Source organism: Stylophora pistillata, chromosome 2 (assembly GCF_964205215.1).
Source record: "Stylophora pistillata chromosome 2, jaStyPist1.2, whole genome shotgun sequence".
Classification (NCBI taxonomy): Eukaryota; Metazoa; Cnidaria; class Anthozoa; order Scleractinia; family Pocilloporidae; genus Stylophora; species Stylophora pistillata.
In genome coordinates, this window is record NC_142520.1 from 48,800,989 (window position 1) to 48,822,198 (window position 21,210).

A 21,210-nucleotide genomic window follows, 5' to 3' on the forward strand; every position below is an offset into this window, starting at 1 on the left:
TCTATCGGTACGTATTATCTGTTTGCGGTGTTCAGGTTTACGGCATAAGAATATGATCCCACTGTACAGCAACTGCCGACCTCTTCCTCTCACCAAAATAATGCATGAGGCTTCTCGTTTGAATTTCTATCATGACGTTCAACACATCAAAACCTTGATTTCAAACACTGCATGAAAATGAAGATTTACGCCAAATTAAAGTTGCGTAAATCTGCGTAAAGGTGGTTAACAAACTTTACATCAACTTTACATTATTGGTAAAGGTCTGTAAAGGAAGATTTACGCAACACAACGTACAGCCCACGTGAAGCTAGCGTAAAATCGGTGGGTCGAATTTACGCTTATTTACTCAAAACGTAAAGTTGGCGTAAACTCGCACTTTACTCAACTAAATGTAAAGCAGTTGTAAAGTTTGCGTAAAGTTAATGGGTCAAATTTACGCTTATTTACCAGGGATGTAAAGGTGATGTAATGCACACTTTACTAACCCTACGTTTAAATACGCTTTTGTAAAGGTAACATTAAGATGGTCAGAATCATGCATGCTCCTTTACGCTGTTTACCTAAAGTTTGTGTAAATGCACACTTTGTGTTAAGGAACGATAAGATGTCAGAACTTATCTCTGTACCCTCTTACCCTCTGCAGCCTTGCACAGAAGCGGGAAAAGGTATAAATAAATGTAAGACTCTTTTCTCTGAAAGAAATATTTATTTGGACTGCCCACTGGGCCAACTTCTTTACCAATTGGATACTTGACAATTAGTCCTCAAAATCGAGTCGAGTAGAAGAAGTTAAAGATAATCTAAAAAAATAATGATTCTTCGTAAATATTGCATGGTATTGATTAAGCGGCATATTAAGTAATAATTATATAGACAACCCCGAATGTTGAGAGCCAAAGATACATTCTCTCGGAGAAACACTCTTGCCTACAAAAGCATATACAAGATTTACTTGCCAGTGGGATACTTATGATAATCTACTGGTTTGAAATGAGCTGATGGCCCAGTAATGAAGAACCAATCAGAGCCCAAAATTGCACATACCTAGAGGCTGTCTATGGAACAACAGAGAAGAGTGTTTTTCTTGCTCTCATTATAAAGGGTTGTTATATAACAATCAAAACAGTAATTACAACTACAACTCATTGCCTATAAAGCAATCCTATGTTTCAATTAACCTTACAGTTTGAAAATGCCTCCTTGCCTCAAGCCTTCTTTAAAGTATTTGTTCCTAAAAGCTAAATGTGAAACTATTTTGTCATTGATCTCGTTTAATTTCTAAACCTGAACACAGCGAACAGTTTTATGAAATTGCTGGCATTGTTGTAGAGAATATGCAAACTTTCAAGGCTATATTATTAACAAGGCCTTACATGTATCTGTTTTCTCTCTACTTTTGGGTTTATACTTCATGCAAACTGATGTAACTGATTTGCATCGCTAATCAATAGCTGCAATGTTTTTCTCTTAAAGTACATTGGGTGACCAAAATGTAGGTACTGTAGGTCCTGCTACGACACCATCTTGGTCAAACAAAACAAATTGTGGTCAGATATCACCGAAAAAGGTTGAAAACTATATTTTCTTAAATTATCAAGCTATTACTTCCTTGCTTTGGTTTGCATTTTTATCACTGGTACCTATAATTATTATTTTAACAGTAAAATGTATCATTTCACTGTTATGAGCGTCTGTGCTATCACTGTTCCACCATAGCACTAATTGAGTGGAAACCAAATTCAAACACTACAATTTTATTTTGTTTGCCCAAATATTAGTTTGATTACAAAAAATGACAGGCAAAAGAAAATGAGTACAACAATAATAAATAAAGGAAGCTAGGCAAATAAAGGAAACCATAACAAATTGTTACAGAAATTCCACCAGATTAATAAAATACATAGAAATAAATAATAATTATCTTCACATTAAGAGGGGACATTTTGTGTATTCTGAGCTTGTGTAGAGCTTGTACAGCTTGTGTATAATTTGTGAACTGTATTTAATTTGTTGAGAAATTTTACTGTAATGACTCTCAAAAAATTTGAACAAAAATAAGCAACTCACTACTTTTTCACAGGCATTATCAAATGCTACCTTTCAGGGAGCTAATGTCGTTGTGTGACTTACAAAACCTTTGAGTTAATAAGATCGTCCCAGCATAGAGTAAGATTTAGTAATTTACTCAAGGCAGATTTTCTTCATCCTTACTGTAAAATGCATTACGACAAAAAAAAATTTCCCGGACATCATGTCCAACCACAATTGAGAATTTGTTGGACACAAGCAAATTTTGGTCACCCAATATCCGAATGTTATTTGCAGCCCTGTTATTACATGAGCAATAAATTAGCAGTGAAGAGATACAACTGCATATGAGAAGATTAACAAACACACAATATTCATGAAAGCAAATACTGCACAGAAGAAGAGGCATGTTTTACATTTCTATTGTTCACTATTGTTATAACTGACAAAAACCAGACCATGCATCATGTTCTGCATGAGATAATTAAAAATTCAGGTTTTTTCAGTTCTTGTCATTTCTGCACAAAAGCTACTTGCTGAAGACTCAGTGTTCTCCCTACATGTGCATGCAACAACTTAATGGGAGATTATATGTTTAGCCCAGATACTCAAGTTAGCTTGCACTCGGAGGAGACTGTAACAACAATCGGGAGCTTTGCCTCGCTTGTGTTTGGAATAATAATATTACAAAACTGAGGTATTACAAGACTTACATGTACAATGTAAGAGTTTACACCAGTGATTACAAATTAGCTTTGTTACAGAAGTGTGTGCTTTACATGTTTGAGTTAAATTCAAAATAACAATATAGGTATAACATTGGAAATCTACCTCATCAGACTTATTTCCCTCCTTATAGTCATTCATTGCACTGAGAAAGTCTACGTCGTCACCCAAATTGAATGAATCCTCACAATCATCAACTTGGGTAGAACCTGTTAAACAAAAGTAATAAAACATCTCCAAATTTTGTAGAAACCTAGGTCCGGTGACATTACAACCCCTTGACATTTGCTTTAAATCCTTTTTCATTTCAACCCAACACATTCCCATTTGCCTTTTCCAATTTGCCTGACAGAAAAAAAATATGTGCACACAGCAACAATAAGCAAGAAGACTAGGTGGGAATACTGTTGTAATCTTTTAAAATCTATTTTGCTTACTGTTAGGTCAGGAGTCCTATTGTTTCATATATATCAACTGCCTGGCAGCCAATGTTGACATATAGCTTGGAAAACCATGACCAAGTTTGATTACACGAGACGTGAGTCTTCAGTCTATGGCTTATTAAGAACTGTGCGCTCCCTTCCTCTGGTCAGGTCAATTTGTTAGCCTGGCATTCTGCATGGGCTTTGAAATGTGTCCATGGCAGATCCCAGCAGCAACATTATCACTAATTCTGGATGGCTAGTTTTCTTCGTTTCAGAGCTTTGTAGTGTACGCTATGGAGATGGATTTAGGGGGTACTAAACCCTGTGCTGGGATTACGTGGAGGAACTGGGGCAGCTAGCATGCTTATGTTTTTTTTTTCTTCACTTAGAGCAGCCGTCAGTCTAGTATTTACTTTCTTAGTATCTTGTTGTGTTTTATGACCAGTCTTGAATAGTTATAAGCCGCTACATACCTCGATTAAATATAGCTGTCTCAAGATCCTCGTCACCTGAAGAATCAGATAGGTCCGGTTCTCCGTGGAACTCAGGATCATACTTTCCTCTCTTTGCTTCTTGTTCAACATTTTCAGCGTCATCTTTTATAGTCGTCCAACGTTCACTGTGCACATTACAATGGGCTTTACGATGTTTCCAGAAAGCTGCTCTCGATAAGTATTCATTGCAATGGCCACACCATAGTCTAGATTGTTTTCTCAAGCGAGACTGACTCCTCGAAGACATCTTGCAAATCCTGAACTACCGAAATTTTGTCATTTGCGCCGAACCTATGTAACAAACAGGACAACACTGCGCATGTCAACTTTCTTTTTGACCGAGAAGATACTGGGTTAGAGTAAACTACTTCAGCCAATCACCTACCGTTTTTGTGAAAGAAAGCCAATCAGTACATCTCGTCTACTGGCGGGAACACGGCGGGCCCTTTTGTCGGCGTGATTAAAGGCCATTTCATTGTGATGTTTCCGGTTGTGAGCGTCCTTTTTTCAGTCCATTTATCCTTTTAGCTTCGTGATCGTTCACGTTCTTCATCCGCAAAATGGAAGATCAATACATTGTTTTGCTAGAGAGGGTTATCGCTGAAAACGTGCGTCTTCGAGAGGAGCTGGAAGCGCGCGACAACGAGCAGAAATGCATCCTCGCAGAACTCGGTGCAAAAATAGATAGCTCTTCAAATTCAGGACAAGAGCGAGAAAGCAGGAAAAGAAAAAGGAAGACCCCTTTCCCTCAGCAGTGTCGTGTAAGTATATTTTTTATCTTGGTTTCCTGTTAACCATGATCGCTTAGTTTGTTCTGTTCAAAAATTCGGCCTGTTCATAGATTTCGTGCCCTCCACGATCCGTGAGGTAGTAGATGACCACGTGCTCAGTATGGCCCACAGGCAGTCCAAGCTCACTACTAGAAATGCAGACCTGACTCTTGGTTTGAGTGGTATAGTGTTACAAACGGTTATTTATAAAGGTTTGTATGAGATGTAATCGGTTTGCCTTAAAAGAGAGAAAAAATGTCAAGTGTATTACTGCTTTCTTTTAGCAGTGGAACACCAAAATAGCGCTAACTCGCCGAAAACTCTTCAAAATAGCCTGAGACGCTGGTAATCAACAAAGAATACAACAAGGCAATAAGGTAAGTCAAGTTTATTTCAAAACATGACATTTTTTCTCGCTTTTAAGGCAAACCGATTACATCCCATACAAACCTTTATAAATAACCGTTTGTAAAACTATACCACTCAAACCAAGAGTCACGTCTGCATTTCTAGTACTGAGCTTTGGCCGCCTGTGTATGGCGGAGATATTTAAGGAATTTGATGCAATCTGTTGTAAAAAAAAACTTGTGCCATCTGTGGTGTGAAGACTTTTCCCGACATTGCCTGGTCTCAATGAGAGAGTGGTGGTGTTTATTTATTTACTTTTTTTTTGGTGGGGGGGGGGGGGGGATGATTTACCAGTAAGTAAATAAGTGTATTACTTCACCAGAAGTTGCTCCCAACTTCACAGAATATAACACATTTGTTGTTTCTATATTTGATATACCATACAGTTTATCATTTTCATGTAATTGTGTGTTTTGACCACAAAGTCATGGACAGTTCTCAATTCGAGAGCAGGGGGGTGAGAGCTTTTATTTCCTCCCAATGTCCTCTTTGAAGCCAACAAAGCATACTTTAGCTACATGTACTGTCTGGGAGTTCCTGTTTTTGGAAAAGTGCTAGATCACTTCAGGATACCAACATCAGCATTTTGCCTCTTTCATGTTTCTTTTCTTGCAATGCTTCAGGTGTCTATCATTCCAAAGGTGATGGACTTGCAATAATTATCTGCTTGCTGTTTTCAATGCTGATGCCACAACAAGGCATAATCTTTGATTGGGGAGGTCAACAAATTTTGCCATGAACATGTACTTGGTTCATGATCATGTGCGTGTCAAAGTTTTAAATTAGATCACTCTAATTGCACATCTACACGTACACTGTAAATTGTATGAGAAACTGGAATGGAAATACATGAAGAGCTGCACATTTACCATAGATCCATTTTTAATTTGTTGTTGTTTGTTTTGCCAGGTATCTGAGGTAATTACCACTAATTTTACTGCTTTGTGTTCTTTCTATCTGATGGTTATAGCAAGACTTCGGAAACATGTACAAAGTCCTTATGCAGAATGAAGCTTTTGAGGGCTTTAAGTTGGATGAGTGATAAAGGCTGTTTCTCTGATAGTAGAGTTATTTCCTGGTTCCCTGTTGTTTGTTGGTTTGTTTGTTTGTACGATTTTTTCTGTATGTTTGTTTGTTTGTTTTACACAGTGAGAAATTGAATTTTAGCAAATATACATGTAGGACAACACAATTTCCTTATGGCACATTACAGGAAAGATAGTGACACGTCCCCTGCTATACATAAATATTGCATGTTTGCTCCACAATCCCTGTGGGTGTAAAGGGGCATTGTCATGAGGATTTTGCTGTTTTAGGTCAATTCTGTGCTGAAATCATTACTTTAAGGCTTTACTCATAAACAAAATGCTTCTGTAAAGCTATGACGAAGATATAAAATGCATTTTATCAGAGAAGGCTAACCATAATAAATTTCTTGAGGGTTTTTTGAAGATACAGCATCAAAGTTTGAAAAAATTGGTCAATTTTTTCAAGTTTCAATCAATTTCCATCCTTGTCATCCACAGTGATAGGTGACAGGAAACAGTTTCAGAACCTTCAAATAGTCTTTAATAACAAAACCAGACTTAGTTTTGGAATTCAATTGATGGAAAGGCACCTTCTAGCTTTTTATATAGTTGCCAAATAGCGTGACAATGCCCCTTTAAAAGCCCAGAAATTAAAGAGCATGTTTAAATGTTTTACCTAGTGCAAAGTCTTGTGGGGAAATAAATATTTTGACTACAAGCATTAGACAAGGACACTACACTGTAGGAAACTAGGGCACTAAGATCAAGCAATGCACATATTGTGTATGTATTTGGCTCAGTTGCTAGAGCATAAAAGCAATGTACAGAAAGTCGTGCACTGGACTCCAGTTGAAATGTCAGATTTTTTTTTGCTTTGCAGTCCATGCTTGGGACAAACTGAGCATGACATTCCCATTAGAAATGATTCAGTAAATGTATGTATAATTTTAAATAATGGTGCGCATTAAATTTTTGGCCTTGCAAAAAGTTCCTCTTGACCAAACTTAACATTGAATTTCTTTTATATTGTTTTTTTTTGTAAAAACTTTTGATAGCTCTAAATCAGAAACCAATGAAGAAGTCACAAAAACAGTTATGGATGCAATTGTGGCTGACCACATGGGAACTGAAAAGTGTCCCTGGTCTGTAGCTGAGATGAAAGGTATGAACAACGAATAAGAGATATTTGCAGGATTACAAAGTGGGCTTTTAAAGTCTGCCCTTTGACCAGAATTTGCTCACACATCCAGAGATTGTACATTCTGCTTTCAGTATTTTATTGTGGGTTACTGGTATATTGGTTATTCTCCAGCCTCCATTTGGCATGGAAATATACTCCGATACTTGTTTGCAGACATCTGTTCCAAGAAGTGAACAGTTTTCCAAGAGCATACAGCGTAGCTTGAGGAAAACTGTGAACTTTGTGGTACAAATAATGTCCAAGGACATATATCTGAGCATTTTTTCATGCCAAATGGAGGTTGTTGAGTTTATTACCCTTCTTTAATATTTCTGCATTTTACATGTGCAGTATCACTCAAATATTTCCCAAGTTTCACTGCACATGGAATATTCAGTCACATGACACATTTAAACCAATCACACATCAGCAAAAACATTTGATGGATTATTAAAACAATAATTTTTACTATTGAGTGAATGAAAATTTTTAATTCTCCCATTACACTGTACTGATGGTGTAACATTTTCTCCTAAGGTGCTGGTGCCACATATTTGAAAAGTCTACATGATGTTTCAATGAGAGCAAAAAAGGGAAGCAAGAGGCTCACAAGAATCTCTGTCGGAAGCAGGGGAGAGCGAGAGATGTAAGTTTCTGTTGTAATATGCCGTAATTACCTTTTCAGTACAATCTCTGTAAACTTATGAATGTTAGGCTAACACCGGTAACTCCTGTTATTAGGCATTTCTTGAGTTTTAAACATGGCTCAAAATTAACTCTGGCAAGGTTGCAAAATGTGAGTTATTTCTAGTTAGAGAATGTCTGCAAGTAAAATTTTTGCCTTTCAAAACTGTAACTCCTGAGAATTTGTGGACATTAATATCTATTAACAAGCTATTCTGAGATACATGAATATGATACATATAATACTATTTTATAAATTGAATTGGATTTGTCAATTGTCAGGTGGCTCAAAACAGTTTCCAGCCCTTAGATTTGGATGGGTTATTATGACCACTCTCCATCACTTGATGCTACAATCATGGTACATGTATAAGAATACTGCCTAATCATTGGTGACCACATTGTTATTTTTGTGACACAATAAGTTACCATAGCAACCTCCTAAAAAACACCCTTAATTTGATAAGCATGATAAGATGCAGCTTTCGACAAAGTTAAAAGAAATTCTGTGGACAGGGTTCACAGCCACCACAAATTCTTTTGAAAATTTAAGGTTCCTGTGAACCCGACCTTAATTGTAGCATCAAGTGATAAAGAATGTTTATAGAAACCCATCAAAATCTAAGTGTCCGAAACTGCGTTGAGCCATCTTTAATGATCACACATGCAAATATTTTTATTAGCTTAGTAATCTTATAGCGGTAATCAACTAGTAAAATATTAAAATTTCAATGATTTGGCTCTCTGTGAGATGAATATTATCTACTTTTGTTGATTTTTGAGCTTTTTCTTTGATTGCTTAGAAAATCAAGAGGAGACTTCAAACCCAAAAGACCATGCCTTGGTCAGGGGAAAAGAAAGCTTTGGTGGAGCAGGCTGTTGGAAGTTCCCAATACACCAGCTCTGACGAGTCAGACTTTTCAAATGATGAAAATGGACAACCCAAACTTTCTGGGTATCTTGTCAAAAAATTGCCTTGGGAAAGGTCAGCATTGACAAAAGTAAAAAAAGCTCTTGATGATGCGCATATTAAAAGCCTAAATATGCGAGCAAGAGTGAACATGGTGGCAAGGCGATTTCATTCAATGCCATGTACAAAGCCCCGACCTATTGATGGTCTGGAATGGGCAGTGAGGCCTGAAGACCCAGCAACATTTACTAGCCCCACTTTCAGCCCTCCAACACCTACAATATCATCTCACATTACCCCGTCCTCAGCAACAAGGACTTCATTTCATTGCATCCGCCCTCCAACACCTTCAACTCCATCTGACAGCACCCGACTCTCCATAGCAGGAAGTTCACCTCGCAGCATCGTCACTCTAGCACTTGCAACTCCATCTGACAGCACCTGACCATCCACAACTGGAAGTTCATCTCGAAGCATCCACCCTCCAACACCTAGAACTCCATCCCACAGCAACCGACTCTTATGAACAGGAAGGTCATCTGACACCTCAGCAAAGAGGAAAAAAGTGCCAAAATCAAAGAAAGACACTGTGCGTAGGCCTTTAAAAAGAGCTGCCACTTCTCCAGAGTACTAAGTTTATTGAACATTAAGGGCATTGACTACAATGAGCACCCTTGAGTTTATTCTGGGAGAACCCCAAAGTTGCAAAGATTGGTCAATTTCAGGAAGACAGCAGTACACCAGTTTCAATATTTATAAGTAAATGGCTCACATAGTTTTGGTTGAAGTGCACAAGTTTATCTTTCTAATGTTACAGTTAAGAAATATTTGAAAAGAAAGCTCACTAATCAAAAAAGGACAGGGCGCATAGGCGACTTTGCAGTGAGTTGACACTTGCCATGTTTACTAAGTTTATTTAATATTAAATTATTACGGAAATTGTACTTTGTCATTTTTAGTGATACTGTTAAGAAATGTTAGAAAAGAAAGCCCGAAATCCAAAAAAGTACAGAACCTGTAGGCCACTACAGCGACTTAGATGAGAGCGATTAAAACAATAATTATTGTAGTATCTATCAATTGAAATAAGAAAACGGTTTACAATTTTTGTTTCCCTCTGTTCTATTTTGAAGATACTAGAAGAAGGGTCATGACTTTTATACATAGATGTATAGAGATATTTTTAAGATATTTTTTTGACATGACAAGAGGTTCACAATTTCGTCTTTTTAATATAATATTACAGTATTTGGTAACCCAGAAGCTCTTGCGAGCAGATTTCTTAAAAAAAATAAATCATTTTGAAGAAGTAACATGTGTCGCTTTAATAAGCATAACATTGGGATTAAACTGTCTTTACGCCAGGTGTAAAATTAGCGTAAGGAAGCACCGTGTCTTTACTGTCGCTTTACACGCACCTTTAAGCGTAAAGTTGACATTACACTATCTTTACGCTAAATTTAAAGGCGGCTTAAAGAGTCTCATTACAGCAACTTTACATATACGTAAAGGTAGCGTAAAGCTTGCCTTTACGTAACGTAAAATGTAACGTAAAGTTGTGTAAATGAGAACTTTACGCTAGCTTTACTCCAAGTTTAAAGGCGGCTTAAAGAAGTCTCATTACACCAACTTTACACATATGCATAAAGGTTGCGTAAAGCTTGCCTTTACGTAGTGTAAAGGTAGCGTAAAGTTTCGTAAATGAGAACTTTACGCTAGCTTTAAGTCGCCATTACGCCAACTTAAATTTGATTGTTCGTGCTTATCTTTTAGGTAAGCCTATCTTTTAGGTAATTTTAATTACACAGGGTAGGGTAGTACATATATACAGGGTCAACTATAAGGGGCAGGATTGCATATTTTGTGCGTTTTATATATATTAGATTAGTTTAGTTTAGGTGTCCTTATTTTGTGGGAAACTGCTATTGATTTGACACATTAATAAAGCTTATTATTATTATTATTACAACTTGGAACTATAATAGATTTTTCTAGCGCAGTTGCCTTGATACGCGAGTCGAGTGAATCCTGACCTATTTAATAATAACAATAAATGATGATAATAATAATAATAATAATAATAATAATAATAATAATAATAATGATAACTCATATCTTAAACTCATGGCGCTTTACAACACTGTACTGGGGACTTTACCAGACTGCTTAGCAGTTTACAATCAAATAAAGGCGAAGATAACATATGCCTCCTCCCCCCAATTCCCAGTAACCAGACCATACCACATTACAGTAATCTCGTGAAGTGGGTTCTTTAACGTCCCCTGCCTAACCAAATTAGCTAATTAATAGATGAAGGAGACGGGACCTCCATTTATTCGTCCCTATCCGAGAAGACTAGAATATCTAACCATTTCTTGATCGATGTTATAGAATCGAAAGGTAGCATATTCTTCTCAATTCAAATGCTAATCGACGTTTTTTGAAAGAGCTAATCGAATTTTTCATTTATTTTAATTCTGCGTATTGCGCTGTACTTGAGAGTGGACGTCATCAATAAGGGAACGGAAACGATAGAGTGAAGGAGGAGGGCATTTTCCAATAATATACCTGTGGGGATGTACTGCTGCATGGCGTCGCATTTTCATTACTGGATTGACCAAAATGAAGGTGCATTTTCAATAGGTTACTAGAATGGATCGCACATTAGGGGTAAGGAAATTCTGGGTAATTAGGGATTTGAAAATTGTAAGATTCGTAATTTAAAAGTTGTTAGATTTTCCTAAAGTGAATAAGATAGGGTTTGTAAGTGGCCAAAGAACAAAATATAATAGGGTAGGGGTTTATGAGAGGCAAGTGCCACAAACCTAGGATACCCAAGTACCCCCCTCTTGGAGGAGGGGGGATATCAGAACACGATTTTCTTTCGTCGAGAAAAATACCAAACAGTTAATGATTTTCCGGTCTCTGAACGTTTTGTGACTGAATAATATCAAAATCGTATATATCATTGACAATCTTTGAACAAAAAATTTTGGTAACAGTGGCCGCAAGTATTGTGCTATGGACCGACGCGGTGATCTTTCAAACGAAAACAATACCAATCTATTGTAGAAATGATGAAGTGGAAAGAAGTTTTTCAAAATTAAACGTTCGTCACTTTGACTTACAACACTGAGAACCTCGAACATACAGCACTAGTTTTTCTCTTTTATTTTGGTCTTTGATTATTTTTTAATATTTTTATCAGTTGCGCGAGAACACCATATTCCAATTATGAACAGCACTAATTTAACATAAAACGGAGAGGGAAAAACAGTGTGCGAGATTACGGGAGGCCAGAAGTTGCTCGTCAAATTGACGTGATCAAAAAAGCAAAATTTATTCCAAACTGACCTTAGATTACAATTATCACTTTCGAGACCACACATATTTTGAAAACCGGATTTATTCAGGCGTTAGCTCAGGCTTCTGAACTCTTACCCTTGTGACGCGATGAGAGAAAAATCAATAACGATCTACTTTACAAGTGACCTGAACGTGTTCTCTAGGATATCAGTTACACAGGAAGCCTGAACCTTCAGCTCAAGTATATAATTCGTATCTCGCAGCAGTTGAGTTTGTTGAAGAAAGCTGTTCCCTCGAATTCCCTAGAAGCTACGTGGATGGACCCTACCAGGAAACCTTCCGCAAAATGCTCAAGCGATACTTTTCGCAGAGGCTCCTTGGTTCTTTCTTTCATTTCAATTCTACTCATTTTTGCGCTGTTCTCAAGGATGGAAATAATAAACAGGAAAACTGAGATGAACGAACTTTGCATTTCAGCCGTTGAAAGTCGCATGAAGTTGCACGCTTTAACGAATAAAAAAAATTGAAACGTTGGAGATAAGACCAAAACGTCGACAGGTAGGAAAAAAACTGTTTAATTTGATCAAAAGGAAAATAAATATAGCTAGTCTTAACCGAAGAACATAATTTACGGGCCTGTTCCCTGCAAGACAAAATTTGAAATGACTAAAATGACTAAGCCGCCCTCAGACCTGGCGTTTATTCGTGATCGAGCTCCAAATGTTTGAAGTTAAAGTTTTGATTCATAAGGTCTCGAAGGCTTTAGTCAACAAGGAAGCTTCGTGCATTATTTTGGCTAGATGAATAGGTCAGTATTTGCTGTACAGTGGGATCATAATCTTATACCAGACGCATAAGACCGCAAAACAGATGAAATGTAGATATAAAATTTCCACCCGTATTTAAAGTAATATAAATTTGCCACGGTAGAAGAAAAGATTTTGAAAAAACCTTTAAGGATCAAAAGCAGAGCTATTAATTAAAACATGACGTTTCAGCGGAGAGGACATGTCACTATTATAAAATGAAAGTGAGTAAATATTTCCTCTTCGGTTTTAAACATTTCAGGGAACGGCCATTGATACGGGGATTGCAGAGAATTTTTTTTTTTTTACATTTCCAGACTTCCCCCTTGATTGACGCACAAATTATCATATCCGTTCATTTGCAAAATACCGATCCTCACCACATCCTCTCCCTTAAATTCCTGAATCCTCTTCTTCTTTAGCTTTCATGCTATACATTTGTTTAACATGTCAAACATTCTTCCTCTTCATCTTATCAATGTCAAAACAATTTGTTGGTTTATGTACAGTCTCGTCAATAATCTAACACCTTCTAAAATTTCAAAGTTATTTAGTTATTTGTCAGGAAAACACCACTATTATACAAAGTCCTCAGCGGCTGCCAATCTTAGACATTCGAGAACAGCACACATGAAAAATTCTTTTTCGAGACTGGGTGTGAGGATCTGGAATAGTATTCCTATCTGTCTTCGTTCTTTACCTAACTTGATGAATCAAAAGAGTACTGGTATTACATAGACATGCAGTGGCTGAACATTTTGATGCGAGATAATGCTTATCTTGACGTCCATACTTCAATTCATAAAATGAGAAAATCATAATATTTTAGCTACTTATGCTGTTGTTGTTGTTGTTGTTTTTTTTTTTTTTCTGTGTGTGTGGAATTTTATTCTAGTCGCATGTTTTGATACCAAATTGGCTTATTAAACTTATTATTCAAGAATTTTTGCAAATGTTTGTTTACCTCCCGCCTCGGCGGATTAGCTTCGCTTTTTTGCAGGAAGGGATTGTTGTACTGCACTTTAATTGCTAAAAATTAATAAGTTTTGCTGACTGTTAAAAAACAAACATATATGAGCATTTTGCGCTCTAGTTGCTATACCAAGAGAATAAAAATCAACAACTTAGAAATTATTTCTTTTTTAATTAATCTTTGCCCGACAGTGGAAAAGGATAAAAAAGTACCATCCCCAATTTTTTTGCATCCATAAGAAACTCCGACTTACACTTTTTGAACCTAGATGATTAAAGAGTTTGAGAATAACGTTTACGGCAACCCCCCAAAAAACAAGCTCTTATTTTCCTTGTTTTCCTTAATTCTTGGATTAACCCCATAAAAAAAAGAATGCAAGACGATCTCTTGCTCCCAATCTAAACAATTTATCACTTAATATTTGAAATGATTGAAAGTGAACAGTGGCAGTATCTCATTTTTTTAATGAAATGTAGTGGTATTCGTCCTCAGTATCAACGTATTTAAAGTCTACGTTCCAGGTCCTCCTGGTAAGAAAGGGAGCCGAGGTCCCCGAGGATGGCGAGGAGCGCAGGGAGCGAAGGGAAAGAGAGGTGAGCAAGGTATAATGGGCTTACCTGGAAGACACGGCATGCAAGGCATCAGGGGAGATAAAGGACTGGGAGGAGAAAAAGGCGAAAATGACGAAAAAGGTAATCGAGCCGATTTCTCTATCAGTTAAGATTATTTTTGTTTCGCATTCATTAAAAAGAGAAAAACAGCAATTGAGTTCTGCTTTATTCATTTTGTTTTTTTTTTTCTTTTGTTTTTTTTTTCAAATTTTCAACTTCCAGGCGCTTCTGGCCCCCGTGGAATGACAGGACAGAAAGGAGAAGCTGGAAAAAGTGCCTCCTTGCCAGAGATGACCATATCACCTGAGACTAAAACAGTAACTGAGAACCAAAGTATTTTACAGTGACAACAACGACGAGAAAATTCATTACATGTTTCAACTGTGTCAGTTCCCTCAAACATCTTACGGTAATAAACTTGACTTGGTTAAAAATAAATCTAGCTTAATTTTACGTTTCACCTGTCTGTGTTATATCAGCAACACAGAATTGGACCATTTCATAGGCTTAGGCGGAAAGTTAACAAATATTCGTCTATAAAATTACCATGAAGCCTTTCCCTTATCCAACCTCGATAAGAACTGGCCAATCGTATTGCTCTGTTTCAATGCCAATAAAACCTACGTCTATCATCTCACTGTGTTCGTACCGAGTATGTTTAGAGATGGCGATCAAGGAAAGTTTCTTCCTTCTCTTTTTTCAAGGTACGGCCATTATTTTCGCAAAAGAAGACTCGACGCTTTCTCGTTCAACGTTATTCACCACCCAGGAGAACAAGCGACTTGCAGGCCATGCTGTCAAACGATTTCAATCTCCCGATCAAATATCATGCAGCCTTTCGTGCCTCAGAAACTCCTGGTGTACCTCAACAAACTTCGAACAACCAACTGAAAAGGACGATAAAGGAACTTGTGAACTCAACAAGCATGGGATCCTCGACGGAAATGCTCAGTTTTATGATCAAGAAAGTTTTACTTTCTCTATGGTACTCAAGGTATATATATATATATATATATATATATAATTTTTTCAGCACTTGCAGAAAGAAAATTTTTTTTATTTTCAACTGTAAAGGAGCTACAAGCTTTCATGTATATTAGTTTGAGATTTTTGCGAGTCGTTCAGTTCTGTTTACTTTACAAATATATGTTGTGGTTCAGTGTTATCCTTGGTTTAAATATTATTTTCCACTGTTTTTGGTTATGGTAATTTATGATAATAGGGTTGAAACAATAGAAAATAAAATTTAAACCAAGGAGTAAATTGAACCACAACATATACACAAAATGACAGCAGCTGAATAGGAAGATTTCTACTTAATATGGTAAATATGCCTGTTAAACGAACATACATCTTTTTTCTTTTTTAGGAATGTCTCATGTCAGGTTGTCGCAATGGCGGTTCTTGTTTGTTTCATGAGAAGAACCAAACATTTTCATGTTCCTGCATACATCCTTGGACTGGAGATGATTGTCAAATAATTAGTAAGATTGCTTTCTTTTTATATAAAACCTTCAGAACAGGCCAAAGTATTAAGAGCGCTCAGTGAGCGGAACATGTAAATAACCGCTCCGTAAGCAAAATCCAGCTGGCTGGCGCATCCTAAGAATAAGACAGAACAATTTCATTCTCTGGAGAAAAATTAAATAACAACGGCTTTTGAAAAAATTTCGTCATTGTGGAAATTGAAAGCGGAATCATCTTAAGTCATGATCTGAAAGTTCATCAGTATGCTGTCCCCCCTCAGTATGAAATGCGAGAAAAGTGGCTTTTAAGGAGGCAAATAGATACCCGTTAAAATTATTGCGCTCTTGATGATTCCGCCGCTTCAACAATGTATCTGATGGTGGGTATGTTATCACCTCCGTGATTGCTCTTCCTCTGACAATTGAAAAAAAGGTTATGCAAGAATAATTTTTATTTGATTCGTGCTGAAAGCTGTGCTAACTTACACAATTCAGCCGATGAAGACGCAAGATTCAAGATTTCTGTGATCATAATCTAGCATGAGAGAATGTAAATATTCAATCGCTCAGATGTGTAACAGTCTCCCATTGTCGCTACAATGATCTATGCTAATTTCAAACAAGATTTCAAGAGTTAAACTTAGTAAGTCGCTTCAACAGATCTGTTTGTTTCTTTTGTTTTGTCTGTTTTATCACACGTGCAAATTTCGGTGAGGGGAGGTGCACTCGAATTTTTTTGGTAGATAATTTTTATCCCACAGGAGAGGGGTTGTATACGCAGATGAGAGGAAATTGTATTAGTCAATGGTTCACAGAATGGTATGGTATGCAAAGCATGCTTTTCGACCTAAGGGTAAGATTCGTAGAGCAAGCATATGCCGTCGTGTTGTGATGTTGTGTAAAAAGGATAGGCAGCCATTAAAGATAAAACGATCGGAAGAAAACTATTATTGCAAGTGATTACACTGGCAACGAGGATTAATTGGACCCATGGCCATAATGTTAAATACGACTTTAATTCCGCCGTTTGATCCCATGACGATCAAAATTTCTCGTCCACCAACTTGGCAAAAGGGGTTCAAAGCTTTAAATATTCTCCGAGGCAGCTGAAAGCGAAAGCAATAAACAACGCCAATTTTTTCTCCTTGCTGACCCCTTACTGCGGCATCTAATATTGAAGACGCCTTCTGCACGTTATACGATGCATAAACTGATTAAAAAAAACGGCAGCAGAATGTTGAATTAATATTTTCCCATGCAGGAAAAACACCCCATTCTGCTCGCTCAAATTTCGCCGAAAAAAACATAAGGCGAGACCATAACACAATTTTTTTTCAATCTAGGAAAAGATTTAGAACTATCCATTACGAAATGCTCATACAGAAAGTCGTAGCGTCCATGTAGTATTATCAAAATCAGAAAAGATGAGAAATGTTCTTTTATTGATGCGGCTATACCCTAATTATAAGATGGGAACACTTTCATCCAAAGTGCTTTTGAGTGCAAATATTTAGAAATAGACTAGTTATTTCAGTACTAAAGGCGCTCTTAAACAAATAAGAAAATGCATCAATAAGAAAATTCTTAGGTTCAAAATTCTCGTATAAGACTTTTAAAGTTTTTTTCTTCTTTTTTTTTTGTTAACAAAGACCGAGAGGATAAAATGACGAAAATGTACGGTTTAAGACATCCAGGAATATTTTTTTTGCAACGGCTGAAAACCAATGTCTTCTTCGCTAGCAGTTCTTGGCCACGAGGCTTATTTCTTTTGCGCTCAAGAAACCTTTTCTGTAACGTTGGGGTGATAATATCCTGCAAAGAGCTGTATTGAGTTCGAGTTTTTTCTTTACGGCTCACGGTTAAAAATTTTGGCCTTTTTACGGCAATGAGTAATACCTCCCTACTATGGTCACCAGAAAAAACTGTTACGGTTGTTATTATTTTTTACTGCTGACGCCAACAAAAACAGAAGAAAGGCGAGACTACTGCAGAATCTGTTACAAGCTAGAAAAAAGGATAAATAACTATCTTAACACTAAACTGTCTCCATATTGTTATCGAAAACAGAAAAGATGAGAAATGTACTTTCTTTGAAGGCTGGACTCTTGTCGCTCGATTCTCAAACAAAGATGGCAAGAATTGGATGCGTGACGATGGTAACTGGTGGTATGACCAGAAAGCTGCTATTGGAGCGACAAACAACCCTTCAGTGAACAACGATATGATCTCAACAGCCTTTTGGTCGGTCAGTGGCAAAGAAATAAAGATCACACGCAGTGACGACCCCAGCCACACTCCTCTGTTACAGACCAAAGGTAACTGTTTGGGTGGACAGACATTCCGATCCAAAATCACAAGTTATGGAGACTTTCGAAATGGTAAATTCTGGGCCAGTAATCAGTGTCAGGGAAGTTGCTCGGTTCAATATGGTGGACAGTACAATGTAACAGACGGGTTTCAACAGGCTGAGTGCAATGGAAACATCCAAAGCGCCAACAACATCGGCTTTTGGTGTCGCTGGAGTAATGGTGATGGATCAGTGGTGATGATTGGTGGAGGAGGAAGTAACTGCGCACGTGCAGATCATAGAATTGGAATCACAGAAACTGGTCCTGCCTCCTTTGTTGAAGACGGTGGCGTTGACAGTGAATACGACTTTGGTTATGATGCTAGGACCTACAGCGCTCCATCCCAGTCCTATTCATTGAACTTATGGATCCGTTAGAAATAGTCAGTTCTTTTTTTGAAAAAAAAAAGCTTAATTTGTAGAAGATAATATTATCAATTTAATGTCACATTGTGGTGCAAGTTAGATGAACATTTTAAAATGGTCAGTAATAGCGTATCTTTTTCTTCTCTTAGAAAAGATAAAATAACTTGACCATCCCCCCAGCCGCAACGCTACAATCTTTGAACATGTTAAGATCTTCACCGACAAAAATTTTAATGCCATAAGAACTTTTCGATAAAATCACGTTTGATAAAATGGTTTTGAGTCAGACTCACAACACATCTTTTCCAGTAAATGTGCAGCATCCATTAATGATTGCATCCATTTGTATGTCAGAAATAAGATATGCAAGGTAAGTTAAATGTTTGAATCAATTTACGTCAAGAAATTGCTGAAGCTATATCGAGCACTACATATTATATTGGATAAGCGTAAAGAGAACAATTAAATGACTAAATTAATGTTTTCATAAATGAGTAAATTAAAACCAATGCAAAAAAAGACCATGTAAGACAAAGAAGTCAATTCAACTGATAAGAGTCATCAAGAAACTATTAACTGAAATCATTGGTGCATAATTATTAAACAGTTTTAAAAACATGAAATAAAGTCTAAAGTATCTAGATTATGCTCGAGTTTTCTACCAACTTGTCAACAGAGATGATAGGAAAATAGAAGCCACTGACTGATTGGACATCTTATGGTCCCGCAAACCAGAAGAAATCCTGGAACTAGAACTAAGGCACCGGTCGTTTTAATTTCGCTGAAAAAGGGGTGGAGAAGGAGAGATAAGGGGAAGGGGGGGGGGGGGGAAGGGGGTTGGGAGGATTTTGTTTGTGTCACGATGAAACTTACCCGATTCCCCTAAGGCTCTGTAGTATTCTAATGATCCCGCTCATTGGTAGTCAATTTTCTATGGCGCCTTCCTCAAACTCTGTTAAAGACGACTGATCCCCCTCCGTTTCCACAAAAAACCAAGCTGTTGGTGGGTTATAATTCCCTGTTCATTCTTGAAAATTAACTTCAGCCATCCCAGGATCATAAACTAGATATATATAATGATTATTTTTGTCATCCAAGTGTTGCTTTCAAGCATTTATCATCTCCAAAAGCGACAAGTCACTTTTGCCGCTCCGGAAAAAGGAAAATTTCTTTACAGTTTCCATCGGAGCGGAAACATTGTTCACCGATAGTGATAGGGGTTCCTGTTAAAGAGAGAGATTCAGTGGCCGAAGTCTATTTCAATCAAAGTTGCCGTGGGCGCTAGTTCACGAATAATATCGCCGACAGTCCATCATTATTCGCGTAGCATTGCACTTCGAAAGTTGGAAAGCTGTTTTGCGTTTCCAGTGTTCGTAGCTCTCTCTCTCCTCTGCCTGACCTCTTTCTTACCCACACAAATCGCTTCATATTCACGCATGTCACACATAACCTGCTCGACCTACTTTGCTACAACTGTATCCGCTCTTTACTTTCTTGCAGCATCAGCGCCAACAGGAACACAGTGTCAAATGGTTGCTTTAATGTCATTGAATAACAGCCTTCGCAGGTGTGAATTAGGAACGCGTTGTAACCAAACATCAACAAACAAACACCTGCAGAACAATAAATACCAACGTCCCGATTAAAAAATAACGAGATGTTGAAAAAAGAAAAATTATAGACACGTTTTTTCAGTGCAATATGTGTAGATCTCGTTCCAATAAGAACGGAACGTTTTGTTTAAATGGGTGTTCAAACAGACTTATGTTGTAAAATATCTCGGCGTAAAAGAAATAAGCTCCCATTCTGTTCAATAACAAAAATTAGATATGAAACTAAATATCCGAAATTAGTGTTTATTAAGCTTTAAGACTGTTACTTTAACAAGGATAGCGCGCATGATTTTCTCGATATTACAGTTTGAATAAAAAAGCTGATTTTCCTTCTGTGATACCTTAATATAAAGTCATTTATAGCGGCCTTCAAGGTAACTTGCGTGCATTTAAGTTAATTAACTAAGACGTAGATAAAATTGATTTTCATCATCTCGAGTTACAAAGAAATGAGGCAAGTTCTGTTAAGTTATTTAAGTTAAATAAATTAAGAACGCACAAACGCTACGTGAGCTGCGTATATTATCTCCTTCCTGTTTCATCATGAGCTTCCTGTTTCATCATGAACGTGACTTTATTACTGATAGCCCATCTATACTAAGGCGCGCAGTAAAAAAAATATTATGCCAATTTCCTTTAAATATCGATGCTTTGGGTTGCAGAAACAAATGAGGGTAGTGGTCTTCTCATGGTCGTTAAATTAGGGTGCACAATCTTGACGTCCAATCGTGTAACTAAGTAAAAGCATAAGGTCTGTCGCTGCATATCACAGCCAATAATATTTTAGTCGTAACCGATGTATGTTAAAAAGCAAGGCCTCTATTTCACGGTACTTCCCTTCAGTTTTGGGTCTGTTCTTTTGGTAGGGTGGTTTCATTGCTGGGCTGTTGCAGACGAAGGTGATGCCATTGTTATTATCTTATTGGTTATAACAAGAACTCAATATTTTTCCTGGGTCAGAATTCAAAGCAATCAGATGAAGTTTATTTTCGGTGCATTTTTCGGAAATGTCATGCTGAATCCATCCATGAACTAGAATCCCTATGGCACTCTCTTAGAGTGCAAG

At 37.2% G+C, this 21,210-nt stretch overlaps 3 protein-coding genes and 1 pseudogene across 4 annotated transcripts; 3 read left to right on the plus strand and 1 right to left on the minus strand.

The window, feature by feature from the left end:
* Positions 1-1,697: 1,697 nt before the first annotated feature.
* On the minus strand, positions 1,698-4,021 carry LOC148740024 (uncharacterized). The gene is made up of 2 exons (XM_088749715.1): positions 3,656-4,021; positions 1,698-2,966 (listed from the first exon to the last, which is right to left on the minus strand). Exons 1-2 carry the CDS (start codon positions 3,921-3,923, stop codon positions 2,716-2,718), a joined length of 519 nt encoding a protein of 172 aa, XP_088605841.1. The 5' UTR covers positions 3,924-4,021; the 3' UTR covers positions 1,698-2,715.
* A 215-nt stretch (positions 4,022-4,236) lies between these two features.
* Positions 4,237-9,969, plus strand: LOC148740025 (uncharacterized; annotated as a pseudogene). Its single transcript, XR_015996842.1, has 6 exons — positions 4,237-4,437; positions 5,478-5,495; positions 5,764-5,772; positions 6,897-7,044; positions 7,600-7,708; positions 8,550-9,969. The product of XR_015996842.1 is annotated as an uncharacterized LOC148740025 (transcript).
* A 2,793-nt stretch (positions 9,970-12,762) lies between these two features.
* Positions 12,763-14,807, plus strand: LOC148740026 (uncharacterized). Its single transcript, XM_088749628.1, has 3 exons — positions 12,763-12,770; positions 14,234-14,433; positions 14,575-14,807. Exons 1-3 carry the CDS (start codon positions 12,763-12,765, stop codon positions 14,697-14,699), a joined length of 333 nt encoding a protein of 110 aa, XP_088605754.1. The 3' UTR covers positions 14,700-14,807.
* A 937-nt stretch (positions 14,808-15,744) lies between these two features.
* LOC148740027 (uncharacterized) lies at positions 15,745-19,172 on the plus strand. Its single transcript, XM_088748117.1, has 2 exons — positions 15,745-15,836; positions 17,915-19,172. The coding sequence occupies exon 2, from the start codon at positions 17,962-17,964 to the stop codon at positions 18,541-18,543; it is 582 nt and encodes a 193-aa protein (XP_088604243.1). The 5' UTR covers positions 15,745-15,836; positions 17,915-17,961; the 3' UTR covers positions 18,544-19,172.
* The last annotated feature ends 2,038 nt before the right edge of the window (positions 19,173-21,210 follow it).

What these genes read in the sequence shown, in the direction of transcription:
- LOC148740024 (XM_088749715.1), bottom strand. Translation starts at nt 3,923, where the DNA reads ATGTCTTCGAGGAGTCAGTCTCGCTTGAGAAAACAATCTAGACTATGG. An exon ending in GACAGCTATATTTAATCGAG is followed by an intron (nt 2,967 to 3,655) that starts GTATGTAGCGGC and finishes TTTGTTTAACAG; the next exon opens with GTTCTACCCAAGTTGATGAT.
- LOC148740026 (XM_088749628.1), top strand. An exon ending in AGGCGAAAATGACGAAAAAG is followed by an intron (nt 14,434 to 14,574) that starts GTAATCGAGCCG and finishes TTCAACTTCCAG; the next exon opens with GCGCTTCTGGCCCCCGTGGA.
- LOC148740027 (XM_088748117.1), top strand. Translation starts at nt 17,962, where the DNA reads ATGCGTGACGATGGTAACTGGTGGTATGACCAGAAAGCTGCTATTGGA.